Genomic DNA, 21,134 nt, shown 5'->3' with positions numbered 1-21,134 from the left:
AAAATAAGCCATGTTTTGTGTTTTACCATATAAGTGAAAAAACAGCTTGTTGACTGTGCCAGAGTTTATCATCACTGGGTTCTTAATTTGTGTTTGTCATGTGTTGAGCGCTGCGAAGTGCTTGGCAGCCTTTCTACAATTCAGTGTGTTCTCTTCACTGTAAGAAAATAAAAGAGCAGGTATGCGAGAGCCCTTCTTTAAATAAAATGCCTTTTATAAATAGGTGGGGAAACTGAAAATTTTTAAAAATCAATGCTTGTAAACTTTGCTGGGCAAAGGCTGCAATTCCAGTTATTCCTGCAGCAAAAATGCAGGAAACCCTGTGGTTTGCCCAGCTGAAGAGCAGCCAAAGTCCTGGAAAACCTTCCTCCTCCTAATCAAACGTTCTTCAGAGCTACTTCAGTATTTCTTAAACATGAAGTAAATTATTTTTTAGGCTTGTCTGTATTCAGACTGACCAATGAGCTCTGGGAAGTGTTTCCATATAAACTAGAGCAAAGCCACATCCTTAATGCTTTCCCTTTGCCTGCCAACATAAACTGCTCATCATCAAGCATGGCTGGATTTCTTACTGTGCCGGGGAAACTCGAGATGTTTCTCTACCTCTTGGGGTCTGAAATTGCTCCCATTCCCCAATCATTCCTCCCCTCTGGAGACTGCCGTGTAATCTAACCTGGGTGGGCGAGAGGACAGAAATACAATTTGTGAGGCAAAAATCATAGTTTCTTTGTTTTTCTTTAAATGCTTTTTATTTCCTTTTGTTTGCTGGAGGCCAGACTTCCAATAGTATAGAAAAGAAATGCAAATATTATAGTTTCCAAATTCTTTGGGGGAAGGGAGTTTGACCAGGGCTCTTGTAAATAATTAGCTTGGACACAGGCAGAATTGTTCCTGTGTGGGACAGATTCTTCCTGTTCTTGTCGCTGTGTGTGTCTCCTGGTTGTCCTTGGAGGAGCCTGGCGTACCCTCCTCGCCCAGTGTGCTCCAGGAGATCTACACTCCTGTGCCTGCAGCACCCGTGGGCAAGTGTGGTGCAAGTTTTTTGCTGTCTACCAAGTACCCAACTGGGTAACCTTGAGGCTTGTTAAGGAAAACAGACTGAGCTCAGCTGTCTCCTGGTCAGCGAACTCCAGTTGCAAGGGGCATTGTGTAACTTACAGACTTGGTTAATTAAGGAACTGAACTGAGAAGCAAGTGCTGGACTATGCTTTAGGCTTAAAATAAAGACATTTACTTGCAAGAATCCTCCAGCTCTCTCTGATAGGGGTATGGGTGTTTGCTTGTAGTATTGCTTCAAAATAACATAATTTGAGCTCAGCTGTCACCCTGGCTCTTAAGGCTGCTCTATACTGGGGCAGCTTTGGAGCGCCTTTAACTGTGAACTGCAGCTCTGCATTTCTTCTGCACGAGGAATGTTGTGACATCTGGCCAGCTGTTGGCTATATGGTGCCCAGGGCACAGTGATCTTCATAATTTTGTCACCAACTGTCCATGTCAACATAATGGTGAAAGCCACTGCTGGTGATATATATACCCGTGCTGCCTTCGCTGGCCTCCTGGCCCAAAGGGGCAGGTTTGACAGGGTGGTCCCAGGAAACCATCCATGGTGAGAGTTTGACATTTGCTGGCCTCCCTCTCTGTGACTGCTGTTCTGACTTTAAAAATAGAAGGAGATTGTCTCATCTCAAGGCAAAGACTTCTCAAGAGGGTTAATTATGTCACACGTATTATCTGCTCTGCAGATCTTTTTAGGCAAATATCATGAATCATTTTTTATTTTAGCTGTGTACGAGCTTTTCAAACCCAAGGGCTGCAGCAGCCCTGTGCGTGCTGCAGAGGCGGCGCTGCTGATCGTGGCTCGTGTCACCATCCAGCTGCCTAGAAGGGCCACAATCCTGCTCTGCAGACATCTGGCAGCTTGCACAGTCAAATCATTTCACACTAGAAATGTTACCAGACCTTTTCAGATAGTGTAGTCTCATTTCTGCTCCTGCTGGAGCGGGCACCTTTGGAGTTTCTGAGTGAGGCTGGTGACGTCCTCGTGGTACCCCTTCACACCCCTTTTCTTAGGTGTGTGAAAGAGAATGGAAACTGTCTTGCAGCTCAGAGCTGAAAGTGCCCTGATCAATGTTGGAACAAGGTGCCAAACAATCCCAGTTTTATTCTGAACTCTGTGGCTGATGTGCTGGCCCTGTCCGCACTGAAGGTGAGGGGAATGTACTCTTGTTCCTGACGCTGCAGACTAGGATCTATTTTTCTTTGCAAAGGGATACTCCCTGCTTTGAGCCTTCAGTGGTGGCTGATGAGTACACGGTAGCCCAGAAGTGGGAAGCGCCCAGGGACCAATGGAACACAACTTCAAAGTAATGGGAAAGAGCTTTTTTTTAACTTTCTTTGGAGGATCAAATCAGCAGTCTGCTAAATTCTTTTAATGTTAAAACTTTCAGAGCATAAGCAATGACCTGTGAAAAGGAGCGCTTGGATCTAGACCCTGTGTGTGATGAGGTCTGGCATGTCTATTATGGCCAATTAAAGTGACAGGTAGAGGAGTGTAAACACTGTGAGTCCTGCCGCTCGCTGGCTGCTGGGACTGCCCGCCGCCTCTCCTTGGAAAAGGCCCGTTGGTTTGAGCTGCCTACCCAGAGCACAAAGCAGCCTTTCAAAACCTCTGTGCCCTCTGCTCGTGTGCTTCAGCATCAACAGCCCAGAAGCTGGAGCTTGGGCTTTCAGTCAAAACCTGTTGTCCTTGAATTGCAGGATTGTGTGAGATGCAGATGTTATCTCGCAAGGAGCAGAGGCTGGCGGTGCTCGGCAGCACGGGCACAGCTTGCTGCTCCCTGGGGACTCCACCAGCTTCCCAGGATGCTGGCCAGCGCTGGTCCTGGATTTGGATCTTGGGAGTGACCTTGCCCATAGAAGTCTCTTCCGATACCCACAGCAGCATTGCGTGAAGCTTTGCCTTAAACTGAGCTTCAAATATTAGAACCGAGTAACTAAACAGTCAGAGGAAACTATCGCATTGAACAAACTTAACTTGTGGCCATAAAATAGCTTCTTATTTGAACAGTTTAGTAAAATAACTATGCTCTGCACGCTTGAACTCTGAGAGATTTTAAACTCCCGGCTATGTGGGGAGTCTCGGTGTTCTTCCGTGTGGCAGCAGGAAGGAGATGGGAGCAGTTTTGATGATTTCTTCCCTTCCCCATCAACCTGCCTGCAAGCTGTGTCGCTGCCACGGCAGCCCCTGCTCTGCCTTGTGCTCGGCCGTGTGGGTGAGAGCCGCCGTCGCTCCGCTTCCTTGTGGACACAGATGCACAAGTGTGGTCTGTCTCGCTGCTTCTGCATTTTTCTCTTGCGTAATTTCTGCTGTTTCCAGTCAGATCAAAGGGTAGATCAGCATCTCCCCACCTCTGCCTTGAGAACGGAAGGGGAAAGAAATAAGTTGAGGGAGAATCTGTGCTTTAAAAAAAGGTCATAGCCTAGTTGGTGTAAATACGTAAATGTTTGTAGAGGAGTGATGTGTTTCTGAAACACATTGGTGAGAAATCCTTCACACACTTCTTTCTTACCCAGTAACCAAAACAATATGTACCTTCAATGCCGTGATTGCTTGAATCAAGATGAGAGTGTGGATTTTCTCTACGATGGATGTGCAACAGTAAGGAACATTTCAGCTGAGGCTGCCAGGTCTGGCACACCTGCATGTGGCACCTCTTCCCTTCCAGCTGTGATGAGGTGACTTTTCCTGCACTTTTGCTGGGAGGAAACTGGCTGGGGAGGGTGCAGGGACTCACACTTGTGTCTGTCCCCCAGCCAGCACATTCGGCTTGTTGGGTGGGTGCAGGTCGGGGACACGATCCTGGTGCGGGAGCTGCCGTGCACGTGGCATTTCTTGTTTCTAGTCGCGTGGGATGGTTCCCACTCTTGCTAATCCAGTTGCCCAGGGGTGAGAGACTTGGATCCTCTTTTCTTCCTGGGCTGTTCTGGAATACTGGGAGGCTGTCTAAATGTCAGGGGTGCTGGTGATTTGGCTGTGATGGGAGCGAATTTTAACTGGGCTTGCTCTTCATCACGAATGTATTGATGTGCGCGTGTCCTGTAGCCTGTCAGCCAAGTTACTAGCTTTCAGCTGCTTTATGTACATATTTTAGGCATTGCTTCCAAGCCGGGAAAGCCCAGGTCACTGCAGGGCAAGGCAGAGTTGTATTCCCATACCCACCAAAAGCTGACACCGCCTTCCTGCCCCACAAGGATCAGAAGGAATCCATGGGAATCGCTGTCTGGCTCCTGCTCCTGTTTGGGGTGGCCATGCAAAGGCAGCCTCTGCTTACTCATCTGGCTTCAATGCAGCCACACAATTGCCTCTTTCGAGGAAGGAATTCATTAGTTGCTGTGAAGTGGCCTTGTATCTTTGGGCAGCAGGTGCTTCTATAGAGCAAACTGTTGCTGAATATTCAACAGTTGCTACACAAGCGGCTGGCAGACTGCCTGTGAAGCACTTGGAGTTATCTCGAGCATCCGATTAGATAAAGTGCAGAGTACTTACTGCTTTAAAGCTACCCGCAGCTATCTTGTGCTGGTGGGACGTTTTGTTTTGTTGGGGTTTTTTTTATATGAATCTTCCAAGATCATAAGCATCAACTTCATCTCTTTTCACTCAGGCAACAAGGAAGAGAACTGCCTAGCAGAACGAGAAACACAGTGATTCATATTCAGGTTGTCAGAACCTCATTCTCTTACTGGTTTCGGCTAATGACATGTACACTGAAAACAAATGACTCAGGATAGAGTTGTCTCCTAATCTTTAACATACTGTTTAAACTCAAGTTAGCTCTTTTAAGGCTACATGAATAACATTTGTTCTTCCCAGCCTCTAATTTGGTACATAAAGTCCTGTCGATACCTAAACTATGAAGGAATAATTAGAGGGGTTAAGTTATGCAATCAGCCTTTTCTTTTTCTTTTGTCTTCTTTTTTTTAGGAGTTTAATTTCCTTAGGTGTGGTCTGTAGGCAGCTTGTGCTAGATGGCGTCACTGAAACTATGAGAAATGGTGAGCGCTGAGCAATTGCAGCTTCAAATCTCTTACAGCTGTAGTCAGTAAGGTGTGGGTGCCTGTATATTGTCATTGCCTCCAAAAGCTCAGTTATTGTCCTTTTTTTTTTCTTTTGTGGGGCTTAGAAGTGAAACTCCAAGGGCAGAATAATTAGACTTCAACAAAGAATAGATGTCCCTGCCCAGCATGGGTACCTGCAGCCTGTGCTGTACTTGTAGACGGGCACCCTTAACGCAACTAAATTTGTGAAGATTGGGTTGCCATAAAGTGACAGGAACGCCAAGGGAGCCCTTAGCCTTTGTGGATGACACTGCACATAGAATTGCTGATGGACTTTTTTTAAAAGAGCATCTAGGCTGCTATTATTAGAAAAAGCAAATGTGTGGTGTTACCTACAGGGAACCAAAAGGGAGTTTTTCATGATCTACTTGACCTTTACTTTCTTGTGTTAATTTGTTCAATACCAGTGAGATTTTCCTACTGTAAAAACTTGCTTAAGCAGAGACTTCTCCAAGAGCTCTGAAAAAGATGTGCTAATTGGGAGGCAGGGCTGGGCAAGAGCCATTTCTTCCTTCCCTCTCTAGATCTGCAAACTTCTACTTGAGGGGTCCGCTGTGTGCTCCGGGCCCCTCTGCTTCCCTCTCGGATCAGACTTCTACCAGCTGGTGCAATTCCGTAACAGCAATTGGGGCTTTATTGCATTAAACTTAAGAGAAATGGGAGCTCTGTGCCTGTGGGACTTAGTGTGCAGGAGGAAACTTCGTGGAGATGTTGGGTAAACAAACACTCCTGGATATTTCTGAAACATCTTAATTGCTCTTAACAATCTTTATTTTTTCAGCAACTACTGAAAAGATCTTATTGCTTGTGCTGTCTATTTGTAGATCCCAAGGTACTTTGCAAAGAACAAGAGTATTGTTACACCTGCTTGTGCATGAGGCTGCAAGGTGCAGAAAGATGTGGGGAAGAACCTGGGGCTGTAGCGGGGCCAGACCCGACTCCATGACCCATGTCTGCCCTGCCAACTCCAGCACCCCAACTCCATGACCCATGTCTGCCCTGCCAACCCCAGCACCCCGACTCCATGACCCATGTCTGCCCTGCCAACCCCAGCACCCCGACTCCATGACGCGTGTCTGCCCTGCCAAACCCCAGCACCCCGACTCCAGGACCCATGTCTGCCCTGCCAACCCCAGCACCCCGACTCCATAACCCATGTCTGCCCTGCCAACCCCAGCACCCCGACTCCATGACGCGTATCTGCCCTGCCAAACCCCAGCACCCCGACTCCAGGACCCATGTCTGCCCTGCCAACCCCAGCACCCCGACTCCATAACCCATGTCTGCCCTGCCAACCCCAGCACCCCGACTCCATAACCCATGTCTGCCCTGCCAACCCCAGCACCCCAACTCCATGACCCATGTCTGCCCTGCCAACCCCAGCACCCCGACTCCATAACCCATGTCTGCCCTGCCAACCCCAGCACCCCAACTCCATGACCCGTGTCTGCCCTGCCAACCCCAGCACCCCGACTCCATGACCGGTGTCTGCCCTGCCAACCCCAGCACCCCGACTCCATGACCCGTGTCTGCCCTGCCAAACCCCAGCACCCCGACTCCATGACCCGTGTCTGCCCTGCCAAACCCCAGCACTCTGACTCCATGACCCATGTCTGCCCTGCCAGACCCTTTGGCCGAGGGTCGTGGCCATGGGACGGTGCTGCACCTCACAGCTAGAAATCTGATTGCGTGAGCCAACGTGGCTCCAATCAATGTTACATGACATAGACAAAGAATAAATCTTTTTGGGCATCTCTTGGAGTGGTACTTAGGGAAAGTTTCAGGCTTAAGGCTCACACAAAAAAAGTGGGAGATGGCATATACACATGTGCTTATTATTGTGTAGTGCTTAAGTGTCTTACTGATGTTACTTGTGTTGATGGAAGACCTGCTGAAAGCTCAGCTAGAAAAGCATCCACTTATCTGCTGTATGTACCTAGAGATTTGAGCGCTGCAGGTAAAGCTGTCCTTTTGAATGCCTGGGTGTTCTTTAGTTAACTAAGTTTGAGCTTGTGGGGCTGTTTTGAATTTCTTAGATCTCCGTATGCTGGAAGTTTTCACAGTCTTGTAAACTGGTATTTCAGGAAAAAATGGAAGGTGAGACCTGCATTTCTAGTAGCAGTTTTTGCAAATCTTAAAAAGCTGCAGCTTCTGTCTGACTCTCCATGTTGAGGTGAGAAGGCCCTGAGAAAAATCTGTGTCGTTGTCATAGAACTTGATTAGTTGTGCAAAAGGAGGTTCAGACCTTTCTGGCTGTACCCAGGGGTGTGCAGAGGCTCCGGGGGTGGCTGGAAGCCGTGGTGCTGCAGGTGATGCAGCTGTGACCGCGTCCCGGTGAACGTGCTGCTCTGGTGCCAGTGCCCTGGGATTCCTGGGGAGAGAGTGGGGTGTGGGCACTTGGGCTAAATATGAGATGTATCCATGAATAAAATGCTTCATTACTTACGCCAATAAACTAAACTTTAAATTTGTGGTTGTCCTAACCTGTCAGCAATAATTCAATGGTAAAAGCACCGGTGGAGCTTGCAGGTGAGCTTTGGATTGGAGCTCTGAGTCAGAGCGTTTGCAGGACTCCCTCTGGAGTCGCCAATTATTTGTGTCACACTGGATGGGAATTGCCAAAGCAGTTTTGTGTTACTGTGTATCAAACAAAGGACAGAGTAAAATCTTCAGCTCTATTTTTTCTTTTATTAAGAATTTGTGTGTGTCCCTCAGGGACAAGCAAATAGAAAACAGCTTGTCTTGGCTGTTGTGAGTGTTCATGGGGCAAGAAGGGGAGGGAAGGGATGAACAGCAAGAGCAAAGTGTTGCAGTAATGAAAATGATGTCTTATTTTAATTGATACTTAATCAAGACATGGTTCCAGGAGGCAAGAACAGATGGCTTTAGTTTTTTTTTTTCTGCTCTCGTATGTGTTTGATTGTCACCAAGACTTAACATAAATGTTTAAACACTTGCCAGCTCCTTTTTCACCTTACAGATTTTTGCCCATCCTCAAAGTCTTAGACTTATCTGGCTTGCTTTTTTTTTTTTTAATTGATAATATTAATGCATGAAGTCAGTGAGAGTTGGTCCTGTGACTGTGTTCTTACAAAGAATGCTTCCTAGTTAAAAAAAAAAAAACACATTGAGGATATTTATTATTCCTAGTGCATTTTGATAGTGAATTAAGGCAAAATTGACTGCATTTTATTATCTGGGTGTTGTGTCCCTCTCTCCTATAGAAGAGAGACACTAAGCCAGAAACAGTATTTGAGCCCTTCTGGAAGGTGCAGGCTGCCCTGGGGGTTTGCAGGAACTGTCCTTTGTAAAGCAGGCCAGGCTTTTTGGTTTATGGCTTTTATTCAGTATCACTCTTGCTTACTAGGGCATTCAGAGTGTGGCGTTTGCTTCTCCTGTATCCTCTTAACTGCTTTGAAGGATGATCCAAATTGCCTCCCAATTCTTCTTTTGCCAGGGTGGTGAAATCCAGGACTGTGCCTACTTGGATAGCGAAAGCACCTACAGCGAGTCGGAGCTCTTTCCCGATGAGGACGCGATGACTCTGGCGCAGCAAGAGGTTCACCATGAGTCTGACATGGACAGTGCCATTGAGAGTGCCCAGAGCTCGGAGGCCTCCGATGTGTGTCGGATCGAGGACAAGGACGGTGTGCTGGGTGGCCTGTTTCTGCCTGGTGACAAGTGAGTGGTGGTGTTGCCCTGTGGTAGCCCCGTTTTGAGGCATATGCAAAAGGACTGGGGAGGAAGGAGCCTTTATTTGACTAATCCCTACTGTGGGAGGCTGGGGATGCCTGAAGGATTTAGAAACTTAATATCCATTTACAATATAAAGGAGATGGGTGTCCAGGTCCTTTTAAGTGGCTTAGACAGTCTCAGCCCTGGCTCCTTCTGGCACGTTCTGTGAGCACTCACGGGACTTGTGCGTTGCATGTTGAAGTGGAGTTGTTGGGTCTCTCTGGAATGGATCACTTCGTTAGCATCCCCAAAAACTTAGCATCTTCTGTGTTCTCATAGCCTTACACGCTGTAATTAAAACAAATACTTCCTGCAAAGCAGTGCAATGTGGTAAATGCTGCTTTAGTCTTTTGTACATCTAGTTGTCTGAAGATGTGGGCTGTGCAGATTTGCTTTGTAACTCCCATGTACCAACTTAATTCTGCGTGTTTCTAATTTTCCATAACTTCTAGTGTGCAACAGTAAATTGTGTTTAACACGGGGTGTCCTGGCATGTGCGTGTCTAACCATAGTTTGCTGTTAACACAAGAGCGTCTCTGTAATCCTAACTGGACCCTTCCCAGGTGTGTACATGGAGTGTTGGTAAAAGCTGACTGGGGTGAAGGGACCCATCTTGATTTAATTGTGCTTTGAACCAAGTTAATGCAGTACCGCGGGACAGAGCTCAGCTGGGCTTCCTTTGTAAGCCTCTGCCCTGTCTTCCTTATCCTTGTCATCTTGATTTGTGCCTCTCGAGGTCCTTTCCTTGCCAGGGCAGTCCTCCTCCTCCTCCTCCTCCTCCTCCTCCTCTCTCTGCGTCTCCTCAAGATGCTCCTTGTGCAGCCTCATTCCCACCCTCCTGAGTTTCTCAGCTAACTGAGATCTGGCCTTCTCCCGTCTGCTCAAGCAATCCCAGAGACTTTCTCAAGATAATTTCAGTTTTCACCAGCTCTTTATCAAACTTATCTCCTTGCCTTGCAATTCCCAGTTCTTCAGTTCTCATGGTGACTTGTATCCACACTAGACAGTTTCTGGCCTGCAGCTGATTGTGAATTCAGGATCTACCCTAAGCACAGACTGTTTCAACCCAAGCAGTTTACAGTTTGGCAAAGCTTATTCATAACTACAAATTGAAAGTTCTAAGCAACATTACCAGGTGGGTCTAGCAGTGGTGACCGTTTGCCTGGCTGTCAAAAGAGAAACTGAGCCAGGCAATGTGTGGGGGGTAAGGCTGCTGAACTCCAGTCTCTTAGCAAGTGGTGATGTTCCAGGAGAGTGGATTTTATGGACAAGTATATGTTATCATCCCAACTGAGGACTGCTCATTTACCTCCATCCTTGGTGGCAGTGCTGTAAGGAGCTGCTTCTCAAACAGACTTGGTGTAACAACACTGAGATGAAAACAGTAGTTGCAGTTACACTGATCATAGTCGCCTGAAAACTTATTAATACTCAGTATGTCTGTGGCACAGCATTTCTTTATGAATAGATGTTAGTGGGATGTGGTTTGCTTCTCACTAACCCATCACCCAGCCAGGAGCCTCGTTAGGTAAGTTTGATCTATTTCTAGTGTGAATATTCCTATCTTCATGATCTTCATCCTTTAATAGTGTGCCAGGCTTGACTTGCCCTAATTTCTGTTAATGTGAATTAGATAAGTCAATTGCAGGTTATAAATGGATCTCATCAAAACAGGAGAAACAAAAGAGCAGGCTTCCTCTTCTGCTAATTGCTTTTGGAAGGAAGAGATATGCAAATAATGCTGCTTGTACCATCCACCAAAGGAGCACCGTTGCATCTCTTGTTTACGGCTCACAAGTGTAGGATTACAGGAAGAGGAATCTCCTTGTCTCTGACAGCGCAGGGCACTGTTAAGAGACTCGAAAGAAAGCCGAGAGGTAATATTGTTGAGCTGCTGAAGAGTGACATCAGCTGGGAGCTGCTGTCCCATGGCTCAGCTAGTGGAGCCGAAGAGAAAAGCACCATGAGTGAAAAAACTTAACCCAGACTGCAGATGGAACCAGTGCTCTGTCTGTATTGCAGAGACGGTGGATTCTGCTTTGTAGTGGGAACAGTAATGTGTCAGACAACTCCAGGGCTTAACACGTGGAGCATGTGCTTCAGGCCTCAGATGTGCATTTTCTGTAGGGAGAAGTTTGTTCATAAGAACTTGTATGTGTATTTACTGGCTCATCTGTTTGAATGCCTTACTGAGGTGGGAGCTGAGCAAACCTGTGTAAATAACCTGCCTGTGCACGCCAGCATGCTGTGTCACTGCAGGGCGGTCTGGGCTCTGGGCAGGACAATCGCTGTGCACCCTCTGCAGCAAACTTGCTCCATCGTATGGGGTGTGATGTGCTCAAAACTGCTCTGCCGGCTGCTTTCCTCTGATGCCAGCTCTGCTGATCTGTTGACTTGTATGTCCTCTCTCTCTGAGGTCACAGGGTCCTGCCATTCCCTTCCTGTTTGGCACTATCTCAGGTACTTCTCTGGTAGTAAAGTGGCCATTTCTTGTGGTCTGTATCTCCTCTGGAAGACACATTTTGTCGCAAAGGAAGGGCAGGAACCCAGCCTTTGTTAGTTCTGGCATGTGGTGAATTCAAGTTTGCTTCTGGCCGCACGAGAGAGGGTGGTTGGAGCCCGTGGGGTGTGGGAGAAGGTTTATGGGGATTCCTGGGAGACTCTGATTGTGGAATACAGCAACAGCCTCTGTCCTGTACATGTTCCTCTCACTGTCCCATGCATTTTGGAGCTGTCTGCACAGTTCTGCATTCAGAGCAGGTCTCATAAGCAGCAGCCTTCACCACCACATGGAAATGATGACTGAGGATTGTCAAGGTGTGCTCTTTAAAGTGAAACGGCTTGTGTTGATCGACAGGTCACCACAGGTAGCTTGTCCACAGATTTTCCTGCTCCTGTCTTTCAAGGCACCACGTCAAATGTGCATCAGATGTGTTTAGTACTCCAGTTTTTTAGGACAAAATGAGTGGGTTACAGCTTCAAATGAGGGTACAAGCTGTAAAGCTGGAAGATTCCATGTGAGGTGAGATACTATCAAGGTCGGCCTTCGAGACATTTTGACCTCTTGTTTCAGGTCAAGTCCTCACAACCCTTCTGCAGCATCCGACCTCTCAACTTATTCCACCACGTCTCTGATCAGTAATGAAGAACAGTTTGAAGACTACGGTGAAGGAGATGATGTGGATTTTAGTCCCAGTAGCCCATGCCCTGATGACGAGACCAGAACCAACGCCTACTCTGACCTTGGCTCATCTGTATCTTCCAGGTTGCTCCTTATTAACAAACAGTTTTTCAATTTTGTTCTTCTTTGAGCATGGATGACCATACCAGAGCTTACACTGGTTACATAGACTCACCTTAAAAGCAAAATGTTATCAGTCTATTTTCTGCCCTGCAATTGACAGACTGCATTTAATAGTCAGAGCTATAGCAAATATGTTGTTTCTGATAACACCTGTTTGTAACCAAGTCAGCTGATGATTTTAAAATCCTTCCCCAAGCAAGGGAATGGATGAGCAGGGTTGGGGAAGAGCTGAGCGTGAAGATGCTCTGGGATTTGTCCGCTTGGATCAATAGCACATGAAGGTCTCATGCTTCGTTGCTAACACAGGACAAGCTCAGCGCGTCCCTCTGTTCCGCATGCAGCCCCGTGTGCCACCCTCTGTTTCAAGCACTTCTGTCATGCATGCAGAGCCAGCACCCCTCTCGCTGCCCCTTCCCCATGACAGCTTGTGTCCTTCACCCCCTATTTATTTGGGTTTTTGCAGCCCTTTCCATTCCCATTCCTGGGGCTCTGTGCACTTCATCCCATGGTTGCTCTCTTTTAGTTGAGTTTATTTTCTCTTTATCATGCTAAGAGCTACTGTTGTCTCCTCTTTAGACCTATATCCACTTCTCTCTCCCTCCTCATCCTAGGGTTCCTTCTGTCCCACCATCTGAGGGGGTTCGTGTGGCTACTTCTTAGCAGACCGCTCTGTTTTTCATCTTCCTCTCTTTTTCTTGGAGAAAAGACTCTTCAGGTTGCATGCCAGGCTCTAGCGGGAAGATAGGCAAGATGAGATGAGGACATTGCTGAGGTGGAACATACTAATGTAGCTACTTTTGCTACATACATCGCATGGACCGTGTATATCTTGTGCTATTCTTCCAGCCACCCAAACTGATTCTTTCCACCGACACCCACAACATGTCCTCCTAAAGCCTCACCTCAGATAGGTAGACTTGCCCTAAGATGAGCGTTCTCCATCATCACCTCCAAGTTAGATGAGCTCTAGTTAGAGGTGGTTCCCCAAGTGCCGCATCTGTGATTCTGACACGCAGTCAAGAGGAAAAACTGTTGTGAGTTGGTTACTATAGCTAGTAACATCTCTCCTTTCCTGCAAACAGTGCTGGCCAAACACCCCGAAAAATGAGGCATGTTTATAACAGCGAGTTGCTGGATGTTTACTGCTCGCAGTGCTGCAAAAAGATAAATCTACTCAACGGTTTGGAAGCCAGGCTGAAAAACTTGAAAGGAAACAGGTAAGCAGCCTATTGCAGTGCTTTTAGCAATGCCCCCTTGGAATGGGACTGGCTAGTAGCAGGAGGAGAGGAAGAAAGAGCCCTCTCCTTCCCTGTGTCCCATTCTGTCTTACAGATCATCGTTCTTACAAAACAGTAAGAAATTCAGACCTTGACATCTAGCCTGAACCAAAATGCGGTTCTTCATTAGCTAATGAAGTATTTTTCTGACTTAAGGTGCAGACGGCATTAATAAACCCAAATATTTTACCAAATGAGCTGTTTGATTGCGGAGAAAGAGTGGTATTTCGAGGAATTTTTCCCATGAATTGGGGTCTGCTGTGCTGCTTAGTGCAGGTCTCCAGTTAGCTACAGGTGGGAAGGAGGGATCTGCCAGATCCTTAACTAATGCATATAATTTTACATACAGAATCACAGGATTACTTTGGCTGGAAAAAGCCTTAAAGATCATCAAGTCCAACCTCTCCTGTGCACTGTTGGTCAGCAGAGGTACCTCATTCCTGTGGGATCTTTTTTGTCCTAAAGGGAGCTTGGGAAAATGATGAATCCTATGGCAGAAGTGACTTTTGCGGTTCTTTACAATTTCAGCTTTTTCCTTACATTTCTATCTCTGCCCTTCCATCCATTTCTAAACTGTGCTGAGCACCTGGAAAGAATCCAGTCCGAGCAACAATCAGCTCGGATTTTTGGAGGAAACTTTTTGGTGGGTTTCTAGCTCCCCCTAGAAACTGAATGTAAATCCTGCCTGTGTAATACTTGGCACAGAGTGCTCTGCACGGCTTCTTCTCTTGATGACACAGCAGCACAGTACTTGGCGTGAACAGTGTTCCTGCCCTAGCAAGGAGGCTGCTAACACCTAGACTGTGACCTCTTTGGTGATTTTATGGGTGAGACTGTATAGATCTGGCTGAAAGAGAGCGATGCCCTGGCAAAGAGCCGTGTGCCAGTGTGCACACAGAGGTGCAACGTCCTCTTGATGAGAGATGCAGCTGGATATGTTGATTTAGGTCTAGTGCTGTTGTCTGGTCCTTTGTTTAGCTAATGCTAGTCCCTGGCTGCAGTAGGGAACTGCAGAAATGGAGAGCATCTTAGTCCCTGTGCTGAACTGGGAAGCGTTATGGGAAGGGATGAACTAACTGTTTATAAAATTATCTAAAAACTGGGCATCCAGAAGCGATGCCCATCATTAACTCAGTGTCCCTTTGTGGTGTTTCTAATGTTAGTTTCATTCTGATTTACACTGACAAATCTCTGCTAAATGTAACAGTATTCACAAATTGACTTATTAATTATCACATTAATTTATGGCTCTGCTCATCTTCACATTTTGGTAACTGCAGCTTTTGATTAAGTTGTCTGAGAATATTGTTCAAAGAATAACTTTTTTTATTTCACTAAAAAAGTCAATATTATGTTTCATTGTGCAATTCAGCTGGAGTTTAAACTAAGACTGAATCCAACACTGATCAAATAAGTGTTTAATTCCTATATCATTCCTTCTGTATCCATGTAGCCCTAACAGGAAAATATCAAGCACAGCTTTTGGAAGGTAAGAGTCTTCAACTTCTAATTAATATCTGTGGAATCAGCTATAACAATTCCAGAAGTGGGGGTGGGAGGAGAGAGGAGGAATAAGCCTAGAGAGACAAAAACGTGCCGAGACAAGTTTGCAGAGGAAGGGGCCTGTATTTGGGTAGGGGTGTTCCTGAATGTAGAAGCCACTGCTGGTGTTGGAGCAGAGCCCTGAACTGCAAGGAGCTCTGTTAAGAACACAGTTACTTCCTTGTCTGCCAGCTTTATTCCTTCATACTGCTGTTCCATCAGTCCAGTTATTGCATCTTTCACCCTCATAATATGGGACTTTTTGCTGTTGTTGCCGAAATGCAAAGGAAAGTAAGAGCATTCCTTTAAAAAGAGTGACCAGAATATGTGATCTTCCTTTGGCCAAATGAACCAGCCCTGGTCTGGGGGAGGCTAGAAGTTGCAAGAATATTTTAAGTAATCTCCAGTGTTACGGATTCTGGCTCTATTCTGGGACTGTTTGAGATTTCTTTTTATTTCTGTTCTTTAAATAAGTTCTTACTGTGTAAAATTTTCTAGATAACCTGTGCCAACCAGTGCACAGTGGTGACCTTATTGTAAATGTCTCATAAGGCAAATATAACTCAGTATATAGTGTGAATTAGGCTAAGCGGTTTTTAAACTATGTTAATGCTGGTGGCAGATCCTATAAAAAGCAGCAAAGAACTCACACCCTAGAGCTAATGTAATTGATTGTGCTCAGTATGACTTCAGTTAGCTACCAGTGTCTTACAAGGCGCTTGTGCTTAAATAGTCATAATTGTCATTGAAATGATTGCACAGATTTTAGCATCAGCTGCGCGAAGCACAAAGCCGGACCATAAGACAGTACCCAGACTCTTTCTCCTCATACCTCATCAGGCAAAATAATTATCCTTCCGATCTTTCAGACAACTCTTCCACAACAGTAACTTCAGCAGCAGCAATGGCAGCACAGAAGACCTGTTCAGAGACAGTATAGACTCCTGTGATAATGATATAACTGAAAAGGTGAGCAGCTTTGTGCATTGTGATTAGTGTACCAAACAAAATCCTGCTGGAGACGTGTCAATTGGCAAAGTGCTCTTGCTCACAGTTACCAGCAGTCTGAAGTAGCTCGTTCAAAATGTCCTTGATAATCCATTAATATTATGACTTTGCTTCACAAAAATGTGAGAATTTTTCAAATACAGATCTAGGTGTTGTATTAGTACTTGTTTACTGTGTATTTGCACTGGTCACTTCAAGGAAGATGCAAGGTCTGGGGAACTCAGAATTTCAGAGCTCAATTTCACTGCTGGCTTTGCAGGGCCGCATGCCCCTGTGGAAAGGGTAGCACAGCTAAATGCCAATTGGGAACAGCAAGGGCGTGTATGGAGACAGAGGGAAACTTGTAATCTTTTCCACTTCCCCTTCCAGGTAACGTACCTAGAAAAAAAGGTGACAGAACTGGAGAATGACAGCCTGACAAATGGTGACTTGAAGAGCAAACTGAAACAAGAGAACACGCAGCTAGTTCACAGGTAATAAAGCACAGAGCCAGTTGTCTTTATCAAGTCAGAGCAGAGCTAGGACAAAGTTGTAGGGAAGGAGTATCTCTACCTATAAAATATGACCAAGTCTTCTGATTTAATGCTGACAGACAAAGTAAGATAAGGCTTCATCTGAGAAGCCCAAGTGGAACAGGGCTGCCTGGCTGAACTGTCAGCAAGCAGAGGCCTTCCAAGTAAGTTTCTTAGCACAGAGAAGTTACGGATTTGCACAGAGCAAGCTCTCCTGTTATAAGACAGGCTACCACTAGCATTTTTCTTGCATGTAGCAAGGGCAAAAGGCTGGATCATAGTCCCAGTTTCTTGAGACTGAGAATGAAAGAACAGTAGATGAACTGATACTGTGTAATTCTATACTGTTTGGAAGATTAAATACCAAGAGAAACCCTGGGAGAGGTTGAATGCCAAGAGAGATGGTAAAGTAGAATGCAATGAGAGTGGGGAGGAGAGAGGCAGTGAAGTTGCACACATTTTTTTAAGTATTTGTAAAGCTGTTACTGAAATGAAATCTGCTTCTCTTAGAGTTCATGAGCTAGAAGAACTATTGAAAGACCAGGAGACATCAGCAGAACAGACTCTGGAAGAAGAGATAAAGAGACATCGAGAAGCATATACCAAGTATGAAAAAGAGAAAGGCACTGAAATCGAACTACTAAATACAAGGTAACAAACGCCTTGGTGCTTACTTCATTTTCACTTTGCATGTAAACACAGACTGTTCACAACCAGACAGTGCACAGATGGTAACAGGTTAGTAGTTCTGTCAAGGAGCTGTGCAGTTGCATGTCTAATGCCCCAAAGCTTGGAGGATGCTTTACATTAATGCTTTAATCCATGTGGCCCATGTAGACCACTTAGCTGGATATTTGGCATGGATTCAAGGAGGGAATTGTGTCCAGCTGTAGCAAGCACTTGTGTTTGCATTTGTTTCTTCCTACTTAATTGTTTTTATATACCTGTTGTTAGGAGCATAAGAATCTGAGGGTCAGTGTAGCAATTTTTTGGCCCTAAACCAAACAAAAGGCACCCAATAGCTCATGATAACAAATGCTAAGATTAGAAATACTTTCTTGTTTGCTATTTCTATCAAGTGCAAATGAAATGTCTTTTTAAGAGCATGCTGGTTTGTACGTCTGCATTCTTGAAGAGGCATTTGCTGTAAGGTTTTTGTTATTGACACAGGGTTCAACAACTGGAAGAAGAAAATGACGAGCTCAAAAGCGCTGTCACACGACTGAAATCACAAACGGAGAGACTGGATGAGGTAACGAAACTCCTGAGTGCTTGAGCAATTTAACAGCTGTTTGATTTGTGTAAGAGCAAACTTGTATAGCGATGGGCCCAGCTTCTTTAACTTGCCTCCTCTAAACAAGAATATTGTTGGAATTGGAACATTGGCCACCTTTAGTGACAGGAATGCCACAAGACACAGCAGTTTTTGACTGGCTGTGTCTACAGATTCGTGTTGTAAAACTGAAGGTGGTTCATGCACTTGCAAGCTAGCTATGAAGTTCCCTGTTTATTCTAGGAAAAGCAACGCATGTCAGACAGGCTGGAAGACACTAGTCTGCGGCTGAAGGACGAGATGGATTTGTACAAGAGAATGATGGATAAGCTGCGGCAGAACAGGCTGGAATTCAACAAGGAGAGGGAAGCCACACAGGAGGTAGGTGTGAAGAAGGCTGTAAGACCAGGCAGTCACATCTCGTCTGCATGGAGGCCCATCTGACACAGAATGGACAGACAGGATGAACACAGAAAACACAACATCCAGTGAACGCATTGCTGGATTGTGTTTCTACGGGAGCGGTACTCCTAGTGCAATGAGTGCTGCAAGAATATCGAATAAATGACAATCCCTGACCCAAGGGTTTTACAGCTCTTTGAGAACTTGCAGCCTTGAATATGTGCCCTAATGTTTCCTCTGCTATATTTGCAAGGGGAATTATGCCTCTTAGACATGAAGCTTTGAGTTCAGAGCCACTTCTAGCACTGAAGCAGTTTGAGTGGCCTGTGCTTCCATAGGAGAGCAAGTGTCTGTATTGTAGGACTGCCCGGCCTCAGCCGGGCTCCCAGAGCGCTGGTGTCAGAACACGGAGGTGCAGCACAGACACAGCTGCTGCCGGGGGCTGGTTGTGCAGGGCCTGGAGAGACACGGCCTGTTTGTGTGCCCACAGCTCATTGAAGACTTGCGGAAGGAACTGGAGCACTTGCAGCTGTACAAGCTGGAATGCGAACGTCCTGGACGTGGGAGAAGTTCTTCCTCCAGCGTGAGTGAATTCAACGCCAAAACCAGAGAGGTGGAAATGGAGCATGAAATAAAACGGCTGAAGCAGGTGAGCTGGGAAGGGCCTCTCGATCCATGTGAAAGGTACAGAGCTGCTTTGGAAAATGCCGATAGCTGCAGCACCCCAGCACGCTGCCTTAAGATTTTATCCCCCCCTTCTCATACAAGCACAAGTCCCACATTGTTTCTGTCTAGGACTTCTTTGCACAGGTGATGTAAATTGTGCACATGGGAAACACCTGTGATTCAGGGAGGGAGGACTTGTCACTGGTGGTAACAGAGTTGCTGTTAGCTTGCAGCCTTATCATGTATCATCCAAGCTACCGGTGATTTTTTAAAAATCAGTTAATTTTTAATAAAACCTTGTAGGAAGAATTTAAAAGCAATGTCTGTCTTTTCATCCTTAAATAGGAGAACCAGAAACTTCGTGACCAAAATGATGATCTCAATGGACAGATCCTAAGTCTTAGTCTTTATGAAGCTAAAAATCTCTTTGCAACGCAAACAAAAGCCCAGTCTCTGGCTGCTGAAATTGATTCTGCATCAAGAGATGAGGTAATATGCTTTTTTAATCAAGTGCTACATCCAAAAATATGCGGTTTTCAATGTAATTAACTGTCAAGGTTGAACTATCTCAAGCTGACAAATGAACAGCAGAAATATCTGCTTTGCTAGGCGTTCAAGAGTGTTGGAAGACTGCTTTAAAGCTAACCTAAACCTAAGTGGTTTTGGATGCTGCTTTTAGTGCTTCTTGGATGGTCTTCCATTTGTCTCTCAAAAAATTGGCATTATCAGAATCTCAGTGAACTGTTTTACAATGGATTTATTTTAATGTCTTCTATCTTGTGATGACATTAATTTCATACAGAAATTACCATACCTAATTAATGAAATTTTTACTTTCTGTTCTAGATTTAGTTCTAAGTCACTTCAGTGACAGCCTCTCACTTAGGTCTAAATTTGAGCTATATAATCCCTGTAGCAGAGCTGAATTCTTGGATAAAGTATTAAAAGAGATAGAGGGAGGAGCTAGAATACCCATCACAAAAGAGAACCGGTGATTCTGAGCAGGCGCTAGTCTCTCACTGCTCTGAATTTCATGCTACTATGTGAACTAGTGAGAATATTTCAAGAGTAACTTTGAAATGTTGTGTTTCAGCTCATGGAAGCCCTTAAAGAACAGGAAGAGATAAATTACAGATTGCGACAGTATATGGACAAGATCATTTTGGCAATCCTAGACCACAACCCCTCTATCTTGGAAATAAAGAATTGAAGAGAATGTGATAAGGAAAAGCAGCAACTGCCTGATTTCTCTGCACATGCCACTGGATCTAAACAACACTCTGATACTGTAAATTAGTCTATAAATATATATATACACTACGTGTGAGTGTGGGTGCGCGGGTGTGTTTATATGATGTTTGGTACACTGTTATTTGTCATTGAATTGGCTTGGTTAGACTTTTCCATGCACTTTCAATACCTGTGATAAGATGGATACTGTATATTAATGTAATAACAATGTAACTGGATCATGCTGTTTTAGATACTGGACAATATGACTCTACCTCTAGTCGTAAAGGTAAAGAAGACAATGGAAGCATATGGAGGCGGCCCTAAGGTTAGGAGCAAGAATTGTTCTTTCGTTCTTCCAGGAATTTGGGTACTACAAACCAATTAGCATACCCAGGTTCAGTTCCTGACTGGTGCTGACTGTGTAATTTCCTGTTCGATTTAGTTTTAGTACTTAAACCACACATAGGACTAAAATAAACAAACAAACAAAAAGAACCACCTTTGCGGAAAAGGAAAGACACAAAGTGTGAGGGAAGAAGAGGAAGATATTGCAGAATTGTTGCTGTTTGTGAAAAATCACCATCCACTTGTTTGCCACTGTCAGCACAAAGTGCTTTTTATGTGGGATCACTTTAAAACCTGCTTTGGGGTGCTCTGAGCCAACCTGCTCTTCAGCGTGTGCGTGCATGTGTGTTTTTATTATGCCAGGTCCCTGTAGCATTGAGGCCAAGAAACTCCTCAAATCTGTTCCCCTATTTTCAGGGGTTTATTATGGGCCATGGAGATGAATCCTGGAACGCTGCCCTTTCATCTGTAATTTTAAGGATTTCACTGAAGGAACATATTCTAGTTCTTATAATTAAAAAAGCATGAAATAGCCTACTAAAGGGGGAGGAAGAGCAGCCCTTAAATTATGTGTTGACCCCAGACACACTGCACTCCTTGGCGATCGATGTTTTGTGACTGGCTGGGGATTGGAGTGACTTTTACCTATAGGGCACTAAAAAGAAAAAGAACAGATTGTTGCAGAAATTGCCAATCCAGACCTAGCACACACATGCATATCT

The 21,134-nt window shown here is 45.3% G+C and overlaps 1 protein-coding gene across 1 annotated transcript in view; it reads left to right on the top strand.

The window, feature by feature from the left end:
* The window catches only part of RAB11FIP4 (RAB11 family interacting protein 4), a gene marked incomplete at both ends in the record, with an annotated part of 89,279 nt that extends 69,235 nt beyond the window's left edge, over positions 1-20,044 (top strand). Inside the window, 12 exons of the mRNA XM_080356506.1 lie at positions 8,573-8,796; positions 11,924-12,115; positions 13,237-13,371; positions 14,885-14,920; positions 15,843-15,942; positions 16,351-16,454; positions 17,004-17,144; positions 17,664-17,745; positions 18,010-18,147; positions 18,659-18,817; positions 19,180-19,323; positions 19,928-20,044. Coding sequence (XP_080212632.1) covers positions 8,573-8,796; positions 11,924-12,115; positions 13,237-13,371; positions 14,885-14,920; positions 15,843-15,942; positions 16,351-16,454; positions 17,004-17,144; positions 17,664-17,745; positions 18,010-18,147; positions 18,659-18,817; positions 19,180-19,323; positions 19,928-20,044 — 1,572 coding nt within the window. The remainder of the gene's footprint in view (positions 1-8,572; positions 8,797-11,923; positions 12,116-13,236; positions 13,372-14,884; positions 14,921-15,842; positions 15,943-16,350; positions 16,455-17,003; positions 17,145-17,663; positions 17,746-18,009; positions 18,148-18,658; positions 18,818-19,179; positions 19,324-19,927) is intronic.
* Between the last annotated feature and the right edge of the window lie 1,090 nt (positions 20,045-21,134).

Source organism: Nesoenas mayeri, assembly GCF_963082525.1.
Source record: "Nesoenas mayeri genome assembly, chromosome: 19".
Taxonomy (NCBI): Eukaryota; Metazoa; Chordata; class Aves; order Columbiformes; family Columbidae; genus Nesoenas; species Nesoenas mayeri.
This window is presented reverse-complemented; position numbering and strand designations above follow the sequence as displayed.